The 24,201-nt window shown below is 44.7% G+C and overlaps 1 protein-coding gene across 4 annotated transcripts in view; it reads left to right on the top strand.

Moving 5' to 3' along the window:
• DNMBP (dynamin binding protein) overlaps nt 1-24,201 on the top strand; it is a 67,834-nt gene that overhangs the window by 25,511 nt on the left and 18,122 nt on the right. The window contains exons 2-4 of one of the 4 annotated variants that reach the window (XM_060241884.1): nt 3,247-3,400; nt 6,131-6,253; nt 6,602-8,437. In XM_060241884.1, the coding sequence (XP_060097867.1) occupies nt 3,256-3,400; nt 6,131-6,253; nt 6,602-8,437 (2,104 nt within the window). In that variant the 5' untranslated portion in view covers nt 3,247-3,255. Of the gene's footprint in view, nt 1-3,246; nt 3,401-6,130; nt 6,254-6,601; nt 8,438-10,736; nt 12,050-24,201 lie in introns of those variants that run through there. The other 3 variants (XM_060241888.1, XM_060241887.1, XM_060241886.1) reach the window with 3 other exon arrangements.

Raw genomic sequence — 24,201 nt, 5'->3', positions numbered from 1 at the left:
GGGTTTTGACCGTATTTACCTTTCCTTTCAGTTTCCTCCTCACATGCCTCCTCATCTCAGTGTATTTACCCCTTTTAAAGTTAAACGTGGTTGTGGCGGTCTTTTTGGACAACTCCCTATTTATACAAATGGTGAAATCAATAACATTATGGTCACTGCTCCCAAGCGGCGCAATCACTTTTACATCTCTCACCAAGTCTTGGGCATTACTTAGGACCAAATCCAGGATCGCCCCACCCCTGGTAGGTTCTAAGACCATCTGCTCCATAGCGCAGTCATTGAGAGCATCAAGAAACTCAATCTCTTTCTCTCGACCAGAACACATATTGACCCAGTCAATCTGCGGGTAGTTAAAATCACCTATTACGACACAGTTTTTACGTTTAGCCGCTATCTTTAAGCCTTCCATCATATTATAATCGTCCTCTCTCTTTTGATTTTGTGGGCGATAACAAACTCCCATAGTTAAATTTCCTTTTGGGCCCTCTATTTCAACCCAAAGCATTTCTAAAAGTGAATCTAATTCTCTGACCTCAGTCTTACTGGACCGTATATCCTCTCTGACATACAGAGCCACCCCACCTCCAACCCTTCCCTCCCTATCCTTCCGATATAGCTTATATCCAGGAATCACCGTGTCCCACTGATTCTCCTCATTCCACCAAGTTTCTGAAATTCCCACAATGTCTATGTTTTCTCCCAACACTAAACATTCCAATTCACCAATTTTACTTCGAACACTTCTAGCATTTGCATACAAACATCTATAATTTCCCAGGCGAGCTAGGCCCGCCACCTTCCTCCTGCCACCTCGAGACTCTGGCAGACAGTCCATATTGTTTGTCGCCTTCACAGTGGACAACTCTGGTCTGTTACCCGGTAGAAAAATAGCAGCTAACCCTTCATCTCTTTGAGACGAGTCCTCCCGAACCAGAGACATTTCATCTCCTGTCGGCTTTCCCCCAAGATTTAGTTTAAAAACTGCTCTGCCACCTTTTTGATTTTAAGCGCCAGCAGCCTGGTAAGATGTATGGACTCTTACAAAGCTACCTGCAGAAAGAAAGCCTGTTGGATGCAAATAGGTCTACAAAATAAAATACAAAGATGATGGAACTATAGACTTGTACAAAGCAAGGTTGGTAGCCAAAGGTTATGCACAAGAATTTGGAACTGATTATTCTGAGACTTTTGCACCAGTTATCAATAGTGCTACACTTAAAACACTACTGAGTGTGGCAGCATCTAGAAATATGCTCGTAGAGCACCTAGACATTAAGACAGCGTTTCTTAATGGTGAGTTATCAGAGGAAATCTATATGGAAATACCTGGCAAAAAGAATTGTGTTTTCAAACTCAACAAAGGACTGTATGGTTTGAAACAGGCCGCAAAAAACTGGTATGGATTACTACAGCAATAATTAGACAACTACAGCAACAAGGATTTGAGCAAGGGAAAGCTGAACGCTGCATATACACTAGACTCAAAGATGGAGAATATCAATACATTCTGGTTTACGTTGACGATTTGGTTGTGAGCTGCAAGAACAAAGAGGACATTAAAGATATTGTTGAAAAGCTGAACAAAGAGGTTGAAGTCAAAAGACTTGGAGATATTAAACACTACCTAAGAATACAGATTGAGAGACTCGAGGATGGAACCTTTCAACTATGCCAAAGATGAAAGATTATGGACTTTATAGAATCTCTTGGCATGAGAGACTGTAAAGAATCTAAGATACCTCTTGAACCTGCATACCTGAGAGCTCAGGGTGGTCAACCACTCGAAGACATTGGAGAGTACAGAGAAGCTATAGGCAAACACCTGTACCTGAGTAAAACTACCAGACCTGATATTACAGCTGCTGTTGGAATACTGAGCAGAAAAGTCAGTTCGCCTAATCACCACAATTGGAATGCAGTAAAGAAACTTGCCAGGTATTCAAAAGGGACTATGGACTAAAGACCTATCATTGAACCTTCTGAGCATCCCAGACTAGTTGGATACATGGATGCCAACTATGCAGAAGAATCGTGTAATTACAGATTAATCAGTGGATACTTCTATGGAAATGGATTTACAGAATGGACTAGCAGAAAACAGACTATAGTGGCACAATCTACAGCAGAAGCTGAGTGTGTGTCAGCAGCCAGTGCCTGAAGTGAACTTGGATGGATTTTTCATCTACTGAAAGACTTCAAGATAAAAGAACCTGTACCTATTGTAATGTTTGAAGATAATCAAGCTTGCATTGCTATATGTAAAGGGAAAAGTAGAACAGTCAGAAGTAGATCTATTGGTATTAAATGTGAGCTAGTGAAAGATCTACACCAGAAGGGGCTGATTAAGATAGAATATTGTTGTACAGAAGCTATGGTAGCTGATATACTTACAAAGCCATTACCTTGTGCTAGATTTGAATGTTTACGTGAAATGATGAATCTAGTTGATGTGAATGTTACAGTGAATAATGAGTAATGACTATTGAATGTATAATGACTTTGACATTAGACATTGAGAAGGGGTGCTGGAAATATGTGTATCTGTATGTCCTTTGCAATGTTCTAAAGTTCCAGTCATTATAGGGTTAACACTGTGCCTGATTTCCTATGGTCTGCATGACCTAGGAAGAAGATAATGACTGCTGTCAATCAAGATACCTGATTAGTCTGTTTGGTCAGTTAGTCAGGTGACTTCCTTTGTTCAGGCAGAGAGGTCAAGAAGGAGAAGGAAGTAATCTCCATTAAGCATGTGACTCTCAATGTGTTAGCATGTAGTTCTTAGAGTTTGTTGTTTTATCTCCCAGTACCCTTTCCCTGTAGAAATAAATGTTTTTGCTTTTTCATGTTAAATGCCTCCAATGATTATTTGATCCAGTGATCCATCGCACTGTTTGAGATAAAGAAATAGAATTTCAAACAGAATTCCCTAACAGGGAGGGGGTGTTGCAACGTCAGAATACCAAGTGTATCCTTTGTCAGAATTGTTGTGGAGAAGCTGTAGGGGGATTTGTACCAGATAACTGGAACCCAGATATACAGCAGAGCCAGCATGCGGTTCCAGAATACAGAGCCTGCCTTGCAAAGAGACAGGCCAAAGGTGAAGCTGGAGCATTCCTGAAGAGCAGCCAAAATCAAGAATTTTGAAAGTAGAGCATGAAGCATCTTTGCACTTTCTGAACACCTCTTGTTATCTGTGATGAGTTGCAAATGTTTCCTAGGCATTGACTCTGTGTCCTTTTCTTGCAGATTCAAGCAATGGAGGCAGGCTCAGTGGTCCGGGCTGTGTTTGATTTCTGTCCCAGTGTCTCTGAGGAATTGCCACTGTTTGTGGGGGATGTCACAGAAGTACTGGCAGTTATAGATGAGTTCTGGCTGTTTGGGAAGAAGGAAGGGGTCACAGGTAGGAGCCAAAGGGAACAGCCCTAGATCTCATCCAGCCATGAGGGAAGAGGTGGAAAGAATCCAGAGCTAAGCAGAAGAAAAAAAGGGAGAGAGAATTTCATCCTGACTTCAAGTTCAGAATGAGTGGTGCTCAGGATTATAGCCATCAGAGGAAGGATAATGTGTGTGTATCAGCTAGAACAGCTTTCTCTTTAGATTACAACCAGCTGGTCTAATACAAGATGAGCATCTCACTGTGATTCATATGTCATGCTGTAGGACTGGCTAGATAATAATCCCCTGATCAAAGAGTAGCAACCTCCACCCAAGAGCTGAGTCTCCGTTTTCAGAGGCCATACCAGCTCCAGCCCACAATTGCTGTGGTTGGGTCATCCATTGCCTTTAACAGCTCTCACCAGGCCATGTCCATTCTTGGTTCTGCTTATCATCCTGGGATGGGAAGGAGTGGTGCCAGCCCCTGCTGCTCTTCCCTTTTTAATGTTTTGAACCTGTTTGCCTTAAAGCACTATCAGAGGGACTGACCTTTCATCTGGAACGGGGTGATGGAGCTCAATCACAGCACCAGCACTGTCCTCTCCCTTTACAGATTTGCCAAGAGGGTCAAACAGGATGAACAACAGGCCCTCTAGCTGTTGTTGCTGTAAATAGGAAGCAATAAGAAAAAGCCCTCAAGTGACCAGGAGAGGGAGCCCTTCTCCAGCTTGGACGTTCTCTCCCCCCACCCCCCCATGCTAAACAAAACTCAAAATGCTGGGAGATCCTGATTGGGTCTTTCCAGTGGTTTTTAATAGGCTAATATCAGTTGGCCAGGGATCAGGGGCCATCCAGGAAGAGGTAGAAGAGGAAAGTTAACTGTTCTCCACCTCTTTGATTTTGCTGACTGAAACGGTTTCCCCACCCCACTCCCACACATTATAGTTAGCACTATACAAGAAACAAATATGTGCTGGCTATCTTTTTAGAGCTCTAATGACATTGTGCTTTGGATGGCTTTCATCAGTGAAATCTTACAAGAGGGGCTCTCCCCTTCCAGCTTTGATTCCATTTGTCTTCTGCAGGTGACACTAAAAATTTTGGGAGGATCCTATCATGGTCCTGTGAGTGTCTCATCTGTTTGACCCTCATCCTTCACAAATGCATCACTTGGACAAAATCCAAACCTGATTTTTCACATTTACCCATCTCTTTTCCTCTGTTATGGGCAAGGCCTTTTGTTTTAGCAAGGCCTCTCTGAGCTCAAAGGGGCAGAGCAAAAGGATTTTAGTCATCTCGGCTGAGAATCCTTTTGAGCAACTGGTAGTGTGGGCCATTCTTCTGCATTAGAGTGATGCTGGTTCCTTTTGGACTGGGACTCAAATTGGTCTGAGCCTTGGAAAAATGAGGACTCTGCAGATCAGGAGCCTCCAAGGTCCATCTAGGCACTGTGTTATGTGGCATTTATGATCAGTAATCTTATCTAGTGTAAAGTAATCCCAAACTTTGAGATACCAAGCCCATAGACTAGGGGATTGCTCATCTTTCCATTTACAAGCAATAACCACTTTAGCTGCAGTGAGTAAAGTCATTATAAGCTCTTTATCCTGTTTCAAAGCAAATCCAGGTTCCCAAAGATTCAAAAGAATCAAACTCGGAGAGCCAGTTTGGTGTAGTGGGTAAGTGTGCGGACTCTTATCTGGGAGAACCGGGTTTGATTCCCCACTCCTCCACTTGCACCTGCTAACATGGCCTTGGGCCAGCCATAGCTCTGGCAGAGGTTGTCCTTGAAAGGACAGCTGCTGTGAGAGCCCTCTCCAGCCCCACCCACCTCACAGGGTGTCTGTTGTGGGGGAGGAAGGTAAAGGAGATTGTCAGCCGCTCTGAGACTCTTCGGAGTGGAGGGCGGGATATAAATCCAATATCATCTTCTTCTTCTTGGGTTAGCCACAGCTCTGGCAGAGGTTGTCCTTGAAAGGGCAGCTGCTGTGAGAGTCCTCTCAGCCCCACCCACCTCACAGGGTGTGGGGAGGAAGCTAAAAGAGATTGTGAGTCGCTCTGAGACTCTGAGATTCAGAGTGGAGGGCGGGATATAAATCCAATAGCATCATCATCATCCTAGTTCCCCACACTTGTGCCATCTTCCCATATGATACTGGATCTTAGGAAGAACTGAGTTCAAGAGCATTTCTCCTTCTCCTTCCTAGTTGCATCCTTTAAGTAAATCCCCCCCCCCCAAGAAAACTAACTAACTGTGAGCAAAAAATACAAACTCATGTATTTTTTTCAAAACAATTGTCTTGGACAATGATTGAAGAATGTACACCAATTCGATAGTATTGGCACAATTCCTCTGCCATCTGTCACTAGGAATTTCAACCTTAATCAGCTTTAATGTAGCCAAGCTGAGCACACAGATTGGTTTTATATTTCACAGGCATCTGTGGCATTCAGTCATTCTTGTCTGAGGAAGCAAGAGATGGTTCACCATTTTCAAAAATGAATAAAAGCCCTAGTTTTGCAGGTTTTGGGAGGGAAGTGAGTTTGTAGCAGGCACCTGTTCTGCGTTCTGTTTATAACTCTCATGGTGTGACTTCTCTAAAAGCCTGGGAGAACTGAGAGGGAAAGAGAGGAAGCCAGAAGTAAAATGAAAAACAGGGTGCTCATGTGTGCTGGGGAAGAATGCAGTGCTGCAAGTGAGAAGGACATGAAAAATCACTGAGAATGCTGACCACTTCCACTCCTTATATTCCAGGACAGTTTCCCAGCAGTTTTGTGGAGCCCTTGGATGTTCCTGCTTTGAAGCAAGGGGAGAAGCTGCTTGTTTGTACCAGCAACTTCACGTCGCAGGAGCCTGGCAGCCTGACTTTACAGAGAGGTACCATCGACTCCCTGCTCATATCCTCTGCATGAATCCCATGTAAAGTTCTCTGGTGGCCCTTCAAGAAGGACGCATCATCTTCTCTAGTGCACCTGCATTCTCCCCATGAGGTTTTGTTGCTGGCACTTGTGTGCTCTGATGAACTTGCTAAGCCTGATTCTAAACTCTGAGGTTCTAAAGCTACAGGCAGGTGCCATCCAGAGAGTGCTATAAGCCCCTTTGGTGTTCCCCTCATTTTATAGGCTTAGAACCTTGAGGATTTGTGAGTAATCCTAAATCTGATGGGAACTAAGCAAAGTTTGTTGTAGGTTCAACTGTCTGATCTTGTCTTTCTTGTTCCTGCAGGAGATCTGGTGGTCCTGGATGGTTCTGTGGCCTCTCCTTGGCTCCAAGGCCGAAACTATTGGGGAGCCAGAGGTTTCTTCCCATCATCATGTGTGCGGGAACTTTGCCTCTCAGCCTATGGTCCTCGGTCTCCTTATGGTGCTATCCAAGAGATTCCATCTTATGCTTTGGGTCAAGCTCGGGCAGTGATGAACCTTTCAGCCCAATTGGAGGAGGAGCTGGATTTTCGGGAAGGGGATGTCATCACCATTATTGGAATCCCTGAGCCTGGATGGTTTGAAGGGGAGTTGAGGGGTCGTCGAGGCATCTTCCCTGAGGGATTTGTAGAGCTTTTGGGTCCCCTGAAACCCAATAGCGCAGGAGATGAAACCCTATCATTTGAAACCCACAAGATTAATGGAGTCAAAGACGTGCATCCCCAGGCAGAAGAGAAGTCCTGGAGTAATGGTGAGGAGCTGCCAGGACCCTATGGGGTTGCCCTCTATCAGTTCCAAGCCCTTGAACCTGCAGAACTGGACTTTGAGGTGGGAGACAGAATTCAGATACTGGGGGTCCTGGAAGATGGCTGGCTGGAGGGGCAGCTTCGGGGAAGGTGTGGCATATTCCCCCATAGGTTTGTGAGGTTAGAAGAGGATATCCCACCACCTAGAGAAAAATGGGAATCTGGAGGTGCTCCAAAGGGGGTGGGCTCTGAGGCAGATAGCACCCACAGAACAGGTTCACCTGCTGAGTGGGAGGAGCCTGGTTGGAGTTCAGTCTGTCCTGAAGAGAAGCCTGGTCGCCTTACAGTGGGGCAAGAGGACCTTTTTGTCCCTAATCTCAAACAAAATGAACTCCTAAGCCACCAGAACAAAGGCTGCCTGAAATCCCTTTCCTCAGATGTATTGGACCCTCCCCCAATAGACACTGCCAAAGCTGTCAATGGAGTTTCCTCCATATCTCAGTCTTCATACCAACCAAAGAGCCCAAAATTGAGCCAGAGCCCAAGAACATCTTGGGGACACTCAGAGGTCCACAGCCTTTCTGAGTGGGATGGAGATGTTCACCATGTACCCCACAAGAACACCCTTTCTGAGGACTTAGCCAACTGTGTGGACATTCAGAGGCGAAAGCCCAAATCCCGTTCTTCTAGCTTTAGTGGAACTCATGAAGGTCTGGACACTTGGCCTGTCTGGCGTGGCACTCGAGCCGAGCGGCCTCAAGGGATGCTCCATGGGGAGAGCTGTGGAGACCTTGATTCCAAACTGACAGAGCAACTGGCTCAGTTTGAACAAAGCCTGGCAAATCCTGCTAGTCATGGCACCCACCAGCGAGATAATGTCTGTCGGCACTTTTCCATCCTAGACTTCAACTCTGAGAGGGACATTGTACGTGGTTCTGTGGAACACACTGCACAGAGGAGGAAGGTGCTGCGGCCACCCCCACCCCGGCCTAGCACCCCAGCCTCTGTCCCCCTTTACTCTCCTTCTGGGCACAGTCCCAACATTTCACTGCCCTCTCAAACTCTGCCCATCTCTGTGCGGCCTGCCAGGCCAGCACCACTTCCACCTTCCAGCAGCCAGCGAAGGAGTCCAGCTCCAGCAAAACTACAGCCAGGGACCAAAGAGGGGCAAGGCAGCATAGATGAGTCTGGAGGTACACCTCAGTGTTCTTTTCTGCTGAGCCGCATCCAAGAACTGGAGCGAGAGCTGGATATTTATGGGAAGACCCAATCAGAACTCAGTGTGATGTTGGAACAACCGCAGGATGAACTGGGTCAGGCTGAGACACTGGAAAACCTGGACTTCTGTAACTCCAAAATATCAAGTCTGCACCAGGAGCTCCAGGAGCTGAGAGGTGAGTAAATAGAGTGGTCCTTAATGGTTGTTTGGGGGGAAGAGAGTGGGAGGTCTGTATCCAAACCTCTCCTTTGGCACAGGATGGTGAGGTGAGAAGGAACCTGGGAGGGCTATGGTGCTACGTCCAGGCCACCCTGTCTTAACAACACAGTATGTAGAGTCTTTTCTTCTATGGGCGGTGAGGGAAGTGAATGCCGCAGAGCTGTTATAGAGGTTAGATGTGTTCTTTGAAAGTGAGAGCTCTGCTGGGGGTGGGGGTGTTTCTGTGCCAGATGCTGTGGCTTCTTCCTGACTGGAGCACTGGAGTCTGGCAAAATGGGTTCAATTCCAGGCCCACTGAGGATGTTGTTGGGAGAACTAAGCCAAATCACAGGTTTCTCTACTTGCTTTCCTTTTGCAAAATTATTGTCCAGTGAGCAAAGAATAACCAGTGCAATGACACTGTGTCTGTTGCTTGCTATGAATGCAAGACATTTTCTTCACTGAGCTTTGGCTTTTGGTTGTGTTATCTTGCTGATAACTTTGGTTGGATCACTCTAGCACCTGGCTGTGTTACCAAATGTCTGGGCTCAGGCACTAGATTGCTCTTTCGTGATGGGAATTTTTCATTCTAGGAGTTCCCAGCGTGGAACTTAGTAGCCTTTTCAGTTACCACAGGATCAGTAACTGATACAAGCAAACAGGCTTTGGAGACAAGAAAGCAAATTATGTAGCAGTTCTCATTTTCCAGCTTTGGCATCCAGGCTAGGACACTAACTGCAATGACATTGTCTCCACTAAGAGAATGATGCAAAGGAGAGGTGTGGGAAATGTTTTCATTCAACAGAAGAATTACCACAAGACCTTCCAGACTATCTGACCCTCTTTCTTTGGGAATCTTTGCCACTAAGTCTACCTCCATCAACAAGAAATCCAAATAGGCAGTCCTGTTGAAGGTTCAGAATGGTCCACTTCTGGGCTTTCTGAATTTATGTTGGTATCCATACTTAAAGGCTTTTGTCATGTGCCTGCATTTTGCAATAGATACTCAATAGGAAGGGGCTTTAGATATTTATTTCCCGATTAGGGGACTCAAATCAGCTTGTAATGTTCTCTTCTCCTCCACTTTATCCTTACAACAAGCCTGTGGGATAGGTGAGGCTGAGAGTAAGCTTCCATGGCAGAGTGGGGGTCTGAACTTAGGTCTCCCAGATCCTAGTCCAGGATGCTAACCATTACAATATGCAGCCTCTCAGGTTGGGACTTCAGTGACTCAGCTGAAGTAATCAGTTTTCTGTGTACCTTGACGTCTCCACCTTCTCACCAGTGAAAGCACTGAAGTAGGACTGAATGGAGGGAAGAAACATACCTTGCGAGTAATTGTGTCTGGGCAGTATTTTATTTCTTATTAATTCTCTACAATCAGAACCCTACATGGTAGGTAATTACAACTTGTTCTTGGAAAGATGTATCCCCCAACATTATTTTTTATGCTTTCTACTGTTGGCACTTGTTTTCTAGTGGTGGTGTTTTCTGGCAGTTTTGTTATCTGTAGAGTTTCTGATTTTGCATTGTGAGGCTGAATATTTATGGAAAAAATGAAATAGGATGGAAGACACAGTTTGGGGCCTGGGGGGGGATAGTCTATAACTGTGTATAATAACCAGTGAAATATCTGTTTGGGACCCACTTTTCTTATTTTTAGCAAAAACTGCTAGCTTTTATTCCATGTCTTTCTCTGCCAAACTTCTCTCAGACTTCTGCATAAGCCACTAAATTCTGCATTAGCAATCAGGATCAAAATAAGCTCAATGCAGATTTCTAGAAGTTTGGAGTGTATTTTCCAACATTTTAACAATTGGGGGCTGAGAATATGAGAAATGGCAGCCCCCCCCAGAAAAACCTTCTTTCTGGCCCAAAGGCAAATTGTGTTCATACTTTAGCTGAGATTTAAACCGCACTGAGACCAAGTCCTGTGCTCTAATCACTGGCTTGCCTGGGCTTTCTTGAATGTAATGTCATACCTCAGTAAGCAATGGGAGGGGAGGTCCCACAGGCCCAAGAAAGGTCTGTGTGCCTTAAAAGTAGTCATGTGTGCCTGTGTGCACATTTCTGAGTGAGAACAATGCCCCACAATGGTTCTGTCTAGTCTTACACCCACAGCCAGACCAGAAGCAGCCTCAAGGTTCAGCCTGCGATATCCCCAACACCCTGCCTGCCCCCCTTTTCCCTTGCCCCAGGGGAGTGCTCATGGGGTGTGGCCACAAACCCCATAGCTGCAGTTTCCCTGTACAGAGGCACCCTGGAGAGAGGTCACTGGCTGTTGCTTTCAGCATTACAAAGCAGAGTAGCCGGTTTGGGCAGGGAGCTTGTCCAATCCACAGCTCTAGACTGTGAGATTTTGGTTACTCATTACCTGCCAGCAGGTGGGAGAGGCTGGGCTTGCTGCCGATTGGGTACGAAGGTTATGCTCCTGTTTCTCTGGAGGCAGTCAGTCAGCATTGTCCCAGGATAAGGTGTGGAGAGAGGGAAGTTGCAAAGGAATTAAACCTTGGGGAAGGAAGGTGGTGGTGGGGGATGTGAAGAGAAACATGTGCTCTTCCTCCAAGGCAAGTGAAACAGACTCTCTAAGATTGCAAGCTCACCTCTGGTTTCCCAACTTGGAATATGAAGACTACTGCTTTCTCAAGAGAGAAGGTGTCCGAGGATTTAGACTGGGACAGCAAATACAGAACCAGGGAGCTATATGGCAGTGCCAGGTCAGTGGAAAGAGCTCTTGGCCACTCCAAAGAAAGGAAAGCCTGGTACAGAGACCACAACATGGTCAGAGCCTTCAGGGACTGTAGAAAGGAAGGTAGACAGTCTGTAGACTCAGCAATAATGTGTGGGAATGACCTGCACATGTCACGTGAGACGGCAGGCAAGTGCCATCTGGAGGAAGCTGACTATCCTACAAACTGTGCAGATTCCATCAGAGAAGACTACAGGAAGCCCCACCACTGGTATGGCTGTTCTCTGGATGCTGAATTTGGGACCTCTAGGAATGGGAATGATTGGAATACAAACCACCAAAGAAAAGGTGATGACTACAACATCTATAGGAAGGGGAATGAGTGGTACCCAAATGGCCATAGTGTGGATATGGACAGTAAGAAGGGGGGTGACTGGTATGTGGACTACATCAGAATGGACTGGAAATATTGCCAGAAGGAAGATGTTCAGTATATGGGGTATGGAGAGTTCCCTTTGAATCTAGTGCATTGTAAAAAGCCTGAGAACCACACTGTGAATGATAGGCATCTCTATGTTTTCCAAGAAGACCAGGTGTCCTGGTCCTTAGGACATGGGGACAGCTGCTGGAGGTCAGAGCCTTGGTGTGAAACACCCAGGCCATGGGATTTCACAGGTGATGTCTCTGGGGAGACGGAAGCTGTGGCTTTCCCGTGCAGGGCACTGAGCATGCAGGACTCTAAAAGTGGATGCCCCAGGACCCGCACAGGTCGGTCAGACTGGAGCCAAGAGTGGGAGGATGAAGCTGGGCAGGCAAGTGGCGCAGAAGTATGGCGGCGGAACAGCTACTACCGGCGCACAGCTCCTGGTGCCTTGAGGCACCATAGAAAAGAGCAGAAAGGTAAGTGACAGAAGAACTAAGGAACTGTGAGGCAAAGATTCTCTTTGTGCCTGGATTTCCACACCTTTCCCAACGGACCAGCCCCAACATAAACGCTGGCAGTGAGCACAGTGTTACAAAGTAAATATTTGTTATGTCATTCATCTATGGATTAATTGGAGGTTGATTCAGTGTTCTTCTCTGTGAACACTAATTTACTGACTTTCATTGGGTTTACCTCTTTGGGCCGGACTTCTTTGTTTTGCCCTGTTTTTTCTAGCTGGGCTGGATAGGTGTAAATCATACTCTCAGTATGACAACATGGCAAGACTGTGAAGATGACTGTTGTGTTATTTCCCTGCAAGCAGCTCCCACCACTAGCAAACCTGGTCACCTCTGTATTTCTTGGAAACCACCCTTTGCACTTTGCTTGTTCTGCAGCTTAATATCTTGCAATGTTGCCTCATAACTTTGAGATGGGATTTCCCCCCCACCCCACCCAGACATGTTGAGTCAGTGATGGCAGAGGTGGATTTCTTCGTTTTCAGCTTGCCTTGGCATTGTATTTTGCTGTGGAATGGCTGCCACTGCCCTTGTCCTAGGTGGATACCTTAGAAACCTGGCTTGCTTGCTGCCTTGCCTTGCCTTTATGTTTTGCACTGATCCTTGAGGATAAAATGGAGAGGGGAAAATGCTATAAACTGCTTTGGTTCTCCATTGGGGAGATATAAACGAAGCACATAAGTAATAAACTGTGTGTGAATTCTAATAGTCTCTCTAACCATTTTAATTTGGTCAGTTTGTATGACTTTTGAGGGGATGAAAGGGTGTGGACTTGCAGAAGGAGGTACTTTTCTTTGTGAAGCTGGAGGTGCCTTAGGGAAGGTCACCTCAGGTCAAACAAAGTTGATGGTTGTTGACCAGCAGCAAGAACCAGTTCATTCTTGCTTTTTAGCCGTTAATGCTGGGATTGAGAGAATTCGTGGCATTAAATCCAGTCATTATTTTTCATTTACTGAATAGCACCATAAGTATAGATGACAGTTTGTAGTGCAACTTAAGCAAAAGACAGGGCCTTGTCCTGTTTGCAGATACAATCAAGGACCTTCCCCCCCCCCCCCCCCAAACTCTGACCCATAGAAGACAGCTGGGACATCAAAGGCTGCAGGGAGAGGACTGCTGATGGCAGGAAGGGAACACTCAGATGGAGCCAATCATGAAGGGGGAGCATCTCTCAGTATCTCTTTGTGCTGTCTGAGGGGAAAATTGTTTTAAGAAGCATTGTAATATGGGTGCTTGTGTTTAAAAGACTAGATTGCTGGAAGAGAGCAAATTCAGCTCTTATTCCCCTTAGTCAAACAGCAGCTGCAGGAACTAATTTCTCAAGTGCCTTAGGGGTCCAATTCGCATCAGAACCACAGCATGTCTGGAGAAGGGCCTCAGCCACCTCCTGTGCTGTTTTCTGAAACTGAAATTGACCCAAGAGGGTTGGACCTGTTTGGGGGCTTTCATGAGCAATGTTATGTTGTGTGTCTGGAGGTTTAAAACCACTCTTGAGCATAATCTCATTAGCTGGCTTTATACAAGCCATTCTTTCTCTAAACCTTACTCTGCAGTACTGGGAGCATATGGCATACCTTACAGGACTTTTCTAAGGAGTAGTGCGATACTTTAAGTGAAGTATTCTAAACACTGAAAGTCCTATGTGGAGAATAATTATTACTGTTTCAGTTTGCATATTTTGATTATGCTGGTGGAAGTTCTTTGTGTTGCTGAGAAAAGGAGGAGACTGGATTTAAACTCCACCCTCCATTTGGAGTCTCAGAGCAGTTTACAGTCTCCTTCCCCTCCCCACAACAGACACCTTGTGAGGTAGGTAGCACTGAGAGAACTCTCCAAGAACTGCTCTTGAGCAGAACAGCTCTGAGAGTTTTGACTGACCCAAGGTCATAGCAGCAGGTGGAGGAGTAGGTGGAGGAATCAAACCTGATTCTCCCATATGAGTTTGCACATTTAACCACTACATCAAACTGAAGGATTAGAGTGCTTCTGTGGTGGTAGATGAGTGAGAGTAACATGTGTTTGGAGAGTGGAATTGATTGGTATGATCAGGGGTGGAATTCTAGCAGGAGCTCCTTTGCATATTAGGCAGCACACCCCTGATATAACTGATCCTTTTGGAGCTTACAAGGCTCTTTTTTGTAAGCTCTTGGAGGATTGGCTACATCAGGGGTATGTGGCCTAACATGCAAAGGAGCTCCTGCTAGAATTCCACCCCTGGGGTATGATCCTTTGGGCACCACAGTTTTGAGCAGAGGGCACAGGGGAAGGTATTTTCAGAGAACTACAAAACACCATTGCAAGGAAAGGGAGGTTACATCATTGAGGGCTATCCTTCCTTCTGGCTCGTCTTCCATCTAACAATACCCTGACTGACTGTCAAAGCAACATTCCTCTGGGTTTTAAAGTGCTGTCAATGAATGCCACATCAGTAAATGGTAAACTCACTCCCATTTAGGATTTGATCTTGGATCAATGGATTGGTCTGGTAAGTGTCTCTGGAACCAGCTTTGATCTTGTGGGCATCACTCAAACCTAAAGTGTACCCTAGTTTTCCTAGTACAGCAACAGACTTGTTGAAGGAAGGGGTTTGGGGGATTGCATTGTGGAGTAATCTGTGGGGATTCTTTCCCATTTTTATGTAGGGTTTCCATTTGCTTCATATGGCAGGAGACCTCCATGTAATTGCAGCCCTTGCTCACCTGATTGGTGAGTAGAAACTGAGGCCAAAACAGGTGACCCTCCTCAAGAGAAAAATTAAAAAAGAAAAATCAGGCTGTCTGCTTACAGAAAGTTGTAACCTTAGAGTTCCTAGTGATTCCTAGAGCTACCTGGAAGTTACAAGGGTAGCTCTAGGAATCATCTATGGAAATCTCTCCATATAATTTCTGGCAATTCCTAGAACTACTGCTGTCACCTTTGGCATTGCCTAATAATCCAAGAGCGATAGCCAGCACTCAAATAATTTCAAATATGTATACATGAGAGTAGCCTCATGATTCTGCTGGTGTACCACTCATCCTACTAACAGCCTCCCTTCATGGCCTTGTGATAAACATTTGACTGTTTCAGTTGGAATTCCTGTGTCTGGTTCATGTGAAGCTCTGGCTTAACCTCTGGAAAGGAACTGATCTGTTGACATGGTCACTCCCAAACTCCATTTCCCACTTGCAAGAAGTGGATCAGCTCTGTTTTTTTCTAGAGTTCAGAGTTGTGAAAGGCCTTTTGCACCTTATCTTCTGCACTATAATGGAAATCAATTTGCTGGCCCACTATGACTAACATGCAAGGTGCTTTGTGTATAATTTGGAACTTGATGTCAGTTACAGTATCAGTTCCAGATATATTTTGGCTTCTGCTGGTCATATGTCTGTGGAAACTTTACAGCTTGTGTGTCCTGAACAGAATCCTTGGAGGAGACGGACTGACCACTTGTGCATTCCTTCCAAGTTGTATGTGGGGGGGGAGGGGGGCTGACTAATTGGAAGATGTCCTAAATGCTTCATTAGGGGAACCAGTAATATCTCTATGTGAAAAGCCTTCATGAGAGCCTTCTGATTTGTATAACTTTTGGCCAGTCTCAGACATGTCTTTCAAATCCAAAAAAGTTCATGAAGATAGTGCTGGGGGGATGTTGCTTGATCTCTCATAGTCTTTGGTGTTTGCAGTTGCACAGGATTCTGGTTTTTTCCCAGTGCTTTTTAATACTTACCTGAGATCACTGGGAGAGGTTGTCTGGTGATCTAGAATGTAGTGCCATCAATATGCAAATCTTACACAAATTGGTCTCTCCCTTTTTAATAAATTGTAGGAAGCGCTGTTGCCTGAGGTCAGTGGATCAAATGAACTGAAGCTTAATCCAGATAAGGTGGAGGTGCTCTTGATCAGTAGAATCACTAATCTGGGGTTAAGTTACAGTCTGTTTTGGATAAAGGTGAACTCCTCCCTAAAAACAGGTACTCAGTTTGCTTGTGCCCTCCACCCCATACTGTTCTTGCATACTCAGACAGGAATGCTTTTGCTCACTTTGGCTGGTGAGTGGAGAAGGCAGACCTAGCCATTGTTACTCATGCCTTAGGCACATCCAGATTAGATGACTGTAACATACTGTACATAGGTCAAAATGTTTGTAAAGTGCAGTTGGCACTGAATACAGCTGCTAAAGTATTGGCTGGGACCTTTTCTGCATAAAATACCTGCACTGTATAATCCCCATTGGCTTCTGGTTGGTTTCTGAGCCCAATTCAAAGTGGTAGTTTAAAGTCATGCATTATTTAGGGATGACTCCTCCAATGTGAATGTCCCTATGCCTCCAGATCATCAGGGGAGGCCTTTTTCTGTGACTCACTTGTATCTGAAGTACAATAAGTGGTTGTGCAGGACCTTTTCAGCTGTGGTGCCCAAGTACTAAGACTCTTCACCTTGGGAGGCCCTTGTGACTCCCTCTTTGCCCACATTTAGGCATCAGGTCCAGGAATGTCTTTGATGTAGTTTAATAAATTGATCTTCTTTTGCTATACTGTATTACTGTGCTGGTACTGCTTGCATACGATACTGCTGGTTTATGGTTTTGTTGTTAATCTGTGAGGTTCATCTGTTGGGTGAGGACTGTTTGTTGATTTCTATTATTGCTGGCTGCCCATAAAAGGATGGAGCCAGGTTAGATACGTTTTTAATATTGGTCATTAAGTGACACCCAGACTTCTAGGCTCAGATGCTGGATTGTCGCCAGAGAGCGTCAGCACAACCAGACTAGTGGAGCAAGCTGTGCTGAGTCTGCTGGTGAATCTCTGCTGCTCGTTGTTCCTGGAGTGTTTTCTTGCCCTGAATCCTAGATTAGAAGATGGGGGAAAGCAGAATTATGCTTTGTATGCTTTGCACAAAGGGGGGAAGATAAAATTATAAATAGCTCTTGCCTCAGCTACATTACGTTGTAATCTTTACAGGGCAAGGGGAATTGACACTGCTATTCTATAACACACTGGGTTGGACTAGGTCTGAAAAATAATGTTTTCTCTATGACTGTTTATTAATTTTGTAGTAGAGGTAAGATCTGAATCTATCCTGGCTTTGCTCCAGGGAGGTTTCCCCATCTCCATTTTATCCCCACAATAGTCCACTGAGGGTAGACTCTACTGGGGGGCAGAGGGGAGGGGAGTTTTGAACTTGGTCTCCCCACTGTTACTTTTTCTAAACCAACTTGCAAGTGAGATGGCAGAATAATGATAGACCAATTATTGGAAAGACTCCTCAGAAGACCAGACCACCAACTGAAGCTGGGCCAGCAAATGGAGCATTTTCCATGGAACTAACAAACATATTGTGGCATCCACAGTGACTACTCATGACTGGCAGAGTTTGCCCTGAGAAGATTCTATTTAAGGGAGACACAGGCTGTTTGGAGATGTTGCAAAGGCTATAGTGGCATGGGCATCTGTGCTCCAGATAAGACCTTGTAGCAGGGAGCAGGCTTGATAGAGCATCTGAAAATAGGAGTGCTTAACAATAAATTCAGCAGCAAGCCAATCATTGCTGGGCCAAGGAGAGAGCTGCAGAACCAGCCCTGGAGGACTAAGCCCTAAGCCCGTCTGTCTTTTCCTTCCATGCCACTTTTCACATCTGACAATGGCCAATTACACTAAAAGCTGAAGCTGCTGTTTGTTTTTTTGAATCTCAGGTTGCAGGTCTTATTTACATTTTACACAGCAGACAAGTTTGCTACTTGTGCCTCCTGGTGAAGGCTGTAATATTTGAAAGACAAGCCTGTGGCTGTAAACACACAGGGAGCGCACTCACTGGGGAGTCATGAGTCCCCTTCAAATGGTCTAGCTGTTCAGTGGTGGCATGGATTAGGCATGCAGCAAATGTATCTGCTGTGTAAAGCTGTGTTCTTCAACAGTGAGCCAAGATCCTTGGAGCCCTATCTGGTGGGCTGAACTTGCACCTTGCAAACCCCTATAGAACTGCTTTTTTGTGTGTGCTGCTTTGCAAAAGGCTCTGCTGATAGTGTACATTGATAAACAGCAAGGATGCCCTGTCTCCTGTCTCTCTGCATATAGACTGAGGGGAACTGCAGGACAAGGTGGCAAAGTCACTCAGTAGTGGAAATAATTTATCTTTAAACAGGCTCACTGAATAGCAAGCACATGGCCAGAGGACAGGTAGCATTGCCACCTGTAGTTAAAGGTAGGTTCCCAAGGCTGTAAGGTTTAATGTCCACTGGTATAAAATATAAATTTAGCTAGCCATGTTTCTGCAAGAATACAATCAGAGTTGAAGTCTTGAGTGAAGGTTTCCATTAATCTTTGAAGAAGAAGAAGAAGAATTGCAGATTTATACCCCTTCTCTCTGTATCAAAGACACAGAGCGGCTTACAATCTCCTTTATCTTCTCCCTCCACAACAGACACCCTGTGAGGTGGGTGGGGCTGAGAGGGCTCTCACAGCTTTGATACTTTGATAATATCAAGTTACTTAATACAAATGTTAAATTAAAATGTTGGTGTTTTTCATTGCTGACCAGTGCAAAGAAGGAAAGCTGGTCATATCATAAAATCCTGACTGTGAGTACAACAAATATATGTTCTTTTAAAACAATCTTATTCCAGTAACATATGGTAACAATCAATTCTTGCATTATTAATTACTTCTTTTTATCTATCCCATATATTACTTTTCTAACCGCTCCTCCCCCCGTTACATGACCCCCGCCGGTGTTGTATACTTAAAATACTAATATTTAAAGGTACCCTTAACTAATAAAACAAAAATTTCTATTTTTCTTTCTTTTAAGACTTAATCATTATCAAAAATTGTCCAATGTCCTTTTATTTTCCACTCTTTTTCTATATAACTTCTAAACTTCTTCCACTCCAACTTAAAAGTTTCTAGATCATAGTCTTTTAAAATTCTTGTCAATTTGTCCATTTCACTCCATGTTATAACTTTTATAATCCAATCCCATTTCTCTGGTATTTTTTCTTGCTTCCACAACTGCGCATACAATGTCCTAGCAGCTGAGAGCAAGTACCAAATTATCTATCTTCTTTTGGAAATTTTTCCATATATAATCCCAACAGAAAAGTCTCTGCAACTTTCTTGATTTCATATCCCAAGATCCTAGATATTTCTTGTTGAATCATCTGCCAATACTTTTTTGCTCTTTCACAAGTCCACCACATATGGTATCAAATACGTGTTCTTGATTATTAAAACTAGGTTGCATACAGACATTTATTATTTCAGCGGAAACGCTTCTATGGATGCACGCTCACTACGATTTGTTCAAATGTACAATCTTCTTTCCTGAACTGAAGTCAGAAAGGGGTTTAAAGTTCACATTTGACTAAACAATGCAATCCTAAGCAGAGGTACATGATTCTAAGTTCATTGACTTCATAGAATTTAGAAGATATAACTTGTTTTGGATTGCACTGTTATCTGGATCTTTCTCTTAAGGGTGTGTGTAAATGCATTATCCTCCTTAACCTCTTACTAGTTGAATGTACATGTTACTGCTGGCCAGGAAAGTTGCTTTGGCATAGCAAAGTCATCTTTGAGGAGCTTTCCTTAAAGTTGGCTCTGTAATAAAACCAGGTGAATGAAACCTGCCACAAGCAGGAGATTAGAATGCCATTTAAAGGTTGAAAGCTTGACCGGATGTACATTCAGTGGCAGCAAAGCTGTCTAATGTCCTATACCTTAAAAAGCTGGTGATGTTGGTAGCTAAAGTGGGCAGTCGCATAGAGGCATTGAGACTCATCCATGTTCGGTGTCTCTGTCTCAGAGCAACCTGGAGCCACCTCCCTGGCACTTCAGATGGCTCTTTTATTTACAGAGGGATCAAAACAAGTTCTGCACTGTTCAGTGTGTGTGTGAGGGGGTGGGGTGCATTGGCATCAGCCTTTGCTTCAAGTTGGAGAAAGGCGAATGAGCCTGCTGTGGGTCCCTAGATCTGCAGAACTGTGCATTTTGCTCACCATGACCCTAGCCTGAGCTGCCCAACTGGAGGTGGCTGGAGTGAAACTTAGGACTGTTCTTGCATTTGGTTATGATCTGCTTCTCTCTTCAGGATGGTTTTAAATCAATGTGCTCCCAGCATACCTTTCCTTTTAAATTTTTCGTGCCATGGGGTCTCTCAAAGTTATCAAACAACCTGATATTTGGGAGCCTGAAATGCTTTCTGTTTCAATATTTGCAGATACTTTGCCACATCTTAGTCATATTCCTTGAGGGAGAAAGGTAGGTCTTGGTTCTTCCTGTGAGCAAACAGGTGTAACCCTTATTGACTATTTCTTATATTAGTGGAAGTTGGTGCCTTAATCTTCTTTCATACCAAAGTTTTATGCTCCCTTGGCTTTCTCTGTTTATTGTTCCTGTATTGTTTGTATGTAGCACTTGAGTGGTCTGAAGTAGGCCCAAATAAGTTAATGAACCTTACCTATATTGTCAAGTGATCCCTTGAGACATTCCAAGGGCAGTGCCACAAGGTCTAATTTATGGGACAGATGTATAGTGCCTTTGTGATCTATTTATTTGCAAATATACCCGCAGAGCCTATTCTCAGCAAACAGACTTCTAGAAACATGCAACACAAGCACTAATCCTGCATCAGGTTTCTATTTAGACCTCTGGAGCACTGCCACCCTCTGGCTGTTTCTAATCTAGTTAAAGTTTTAGTTCATAAAACTCCAGATTTGTCTGACTGTCTTCCCAGATTCAACACTAACAGCATTGTTTCTCTGGCAGTATCCATACTTCGGTGGATACTGTGTGCTATGTTGTGATTTAGCAAATATTTGCAACTAGAGTGTTTTGGCCACACAGGAGAAATCCAGTTTGCATGATTGCTATATTTGCAACAAGATTTCAGTATCCAATGACATGTGAATGTAGCCTTTGCCTGTAATATTAAAGGAAGGAGCACAGGGTCTCGTTTATGGAACATATGTATAGTGTCTTTATAATCTATTTTACCCTTTGAAAGACAAGGGAAAGATTTCCAGCCATCAAGGGGTGGTAAATCCCTCTTTTGGGGAGGGAGGGTATAATAAGGCCTTTGTTCAAAACCAAAATCATTGTGCTCTGACAGTCTCTTCGTTCTGTGCCCACATTCTGATCTCAGTAATTACAAGATGGCTTAAACTTTTCTGTACTTGGAAAAGAGACTGAAGATATTATGACTACACAATCCAGGGAACTGCACATGAATCTGATTATCTGGACCCTTGTTGGTGTGGCTTCAGGCCTTGGTTTGATACTAAAACTGCCTTGGTTACCCTGGTTGCTGTTGTCTATGCTGCACAGTGGCTGAGGGAGTTTGACTCTGCTGGCTATCCTGGGCCTCTACGTTGCTTCTGATATCGTTAATTCTTTTAATATTTTTTTAAATCATAAAGGATTTTTGCCAGTTTCTTAGAAAAGGCAAGCAGAGGGCCAAACACAGCTCCTCTTGGAGAGTGCTGCACAGTACTAGGGTAATCATTGAAAAGGCCCTACTAATTCTGTGTTCACCAAACCACAACAAAAAAGCTAGAGCAAATTATCTTAAGGCACAGGGAGATTAAATAAGGAGATGATACTATCTGAGTCATTCCACAAAGAGACAGTTTAGGGCTGAAAAGGTCAAAAACAGCACTTTGCACTGGGTCTGGAAGCATAGTGGCAGTTGTAAGCTAGGTGATGTTGTCATACAAATGTGACATGTTTTTATCATCATATTCTAGCCAAAAAAATGGCAAAAGCATTTTTTGTATTTTTGTATTGTGTGTGTGTGCCTGCACACACCTGGAAGTCATGGTGACCCCTGGTGACTGACCCCTATTGGGGGCATGGAGGATATTCAGAGAGGTGGCTGAATAAAGCCTGCCCCTGTCTCCTGCTCTGGTATTCCAAGGAGGTCTCCCATCCAAGTACTCAGGCAAAAGCATTTTGAACTTGTAAGTTTCTGAACAGTATTCAAAGGCAGCTCCAAGTAATGTGCACTACAGTAGCCCAATCTGAAAGTTACTGTGAATGACAGTTGCTTACATTCTATGTTCCAGTAGAAGGAGCTGCTGGCATATCATCCAAAGGCTGGGGGGGGAAATTAGACTTGGACAGCCCAGGCTAGCCCAATCTCATCAGATCTCCAAAGGTAAGGAGGGTTGGCCCTGGCTAGTATTTGGATGAAAGACCTCCAAGGAATATCAGGGTCATGATGTGGAGGCAGGCAACAGCAAACCCAGGCCTGGCGCTAGGGGTTCTGGCACCCCTAGGCCGGTCCATCCCCCTGCCCCCCTGTATCTTGCCGTGCGCACAAAGCCAGCTGCCTTTGAAGCAGGGGAGAGCTGCACTGGGCACTGGCGGGGGAGCGCCTTTGGGCGTGGGGAGGCAGCCAGAGGGAGGCAGAGGCGGTGGACAGCGATGGGCGCAGGGAGGCGGCAGATGTCATCGGGTGTGCACACTCCTCACCAGCACCCAGCCAGCTTCCTTTGAAGCAGGGAGAGCCGCGCTGAGTGCTGGCGGGGAGCATCTTCGGGCTTGGGGAGGCAGTGGTGGATAGCGGAAGGCGTGGGGAGGTGGTGGATGGCGGCAGACGGGGGAGGCGGCGGCGGATAGAGGCAGGCAGTGGCAGTGGGTGGATGTCGGACGGCAGCAGGCACAGGGAGAGGGTGCCTCATGTCACCCCTAGGCCAAGTGGCACCCAAGGCAGCCACCTACTTGGCTTACTCACACATGCTGGCCCTGGGCAAACCACCTCTGAATGATTCTTGCCTTGAAAACCCCACAGGGTCACCATAAGTCTGCTGTGCCTTGATGGCACTTTCCACTACCACCAAGTGATAGAAGGGAAACCAGGTCCACAAGCACCCTCAAGTGGCAAACCTGATCCTTCAAGGGCATTGCAGTTTCATATAGAACAGGAATTTCTTCATCACCAGCTCTGTTTTGTATGGACTGAGGTTAAGTTTGCTCACTTTCATCTTGATCAGCACAGTTTCAACATCAGAATTTGGCAAAATATTTGGGCACCTTGGTCACTTGCAGCCTGAGCTACTGCATTGTGCAGTGTGAGGCTGTCTCTGAAGGAGGTTTGGAAACTTTAGTTAGTTCAGACCTCTGTTGCTCACCTGTTATTGAGAGCATGTAAGACTGGTACTGAAGGAGCTCCATTTGCTCTCATTTCTTTTTGGACTGAATGTGAACTGATTACATTAGTCTTTAAAACTCATAGAAATCACAGTATATGAAAACCATATTGAGATTGGTGTTAAGAAATTGCCTCATCTTTGCAGCGCAATTTGCTGACTCACTGTTAATTTAAAGATAAATTGGTTTAAGCCTACCCAGGAAGGTGAGGATTAACTTTTCCTGATTGTCTCTCATTTTCTTGGCAAGGCTGAGGCTCAGTGAAAGAGCACATGGTTTGAAAACATCCCAGGTTCAACCTTTGGCAATTCTGTTTAAAGGAACTCATGTAGCATGTGTTGGATAGACCTGCATATGCCTGGAGTTCTGGAGAACCACTGCCTGTCAAAGTTGACGAGCTAGACGGAACATAGATCTGACTCGGTATAAGGCAGCTTCATATGTTCAAATGACAATTGGCTATAAGCTTCACTAAGATGCTTGCTTTGTTCCTGCTGTAAATTTGGGATCAGGAGCGCCTTTTGCAGGAGTGAGAAGTTTAACTAGAGAGTATTATAGGGACCATATCACTCCAGTCTTATTCCATCTAGACTGATTCTCAGTTTCTTTCTAGGTTCAATGCAACTTGTTGACAAGCTGGTAAAATGTGGTTTGAATCCTGTTACTGTTAGGTGGATCTGTAACTGGTTGACAAGATCACACCCGAAGAATGCTTGTGGTGGTTTCTCATACTCTTGGAGAGGAGTGACAAGTGGAGTGTCTTAAGGATCTGTCCTGGGACCTGTTTTGTTCAGCATCTTTATAAATGATTTGGATGAAGGAATAGGGGGAATGTTTATTAAATTTACAGAACTAAATTGGGAGGGGTCACAAATACAGTAGAACACAGAGACAGGATACAGGATGATCTTGACCGTCTGGAAAACTGGGCTAAAACAAATAAAATGAATATTAACAGGGATAAATGTAAAGTTCTCCATTTAG

The sequence above is a fragment of the Heteronotia binoei genome, chromosome 6 (assembly GCF_032191835.1).
Source record: "Heteronotia binoei isolate CCM8104 ecotype False Entrance Well chromosome 6, APGP_CSIRO_Hbin_v1, whole genome shotgun sequence".
NCBI lineage: Eukaryota > Metazoa > Chordata > Lepidosauria > Squamata > Gekkonidae > Heteronotia > Heteronotia binoei.
This window is presented reverse-complemented; position numbering and strand designations above follow the sequence as displayed.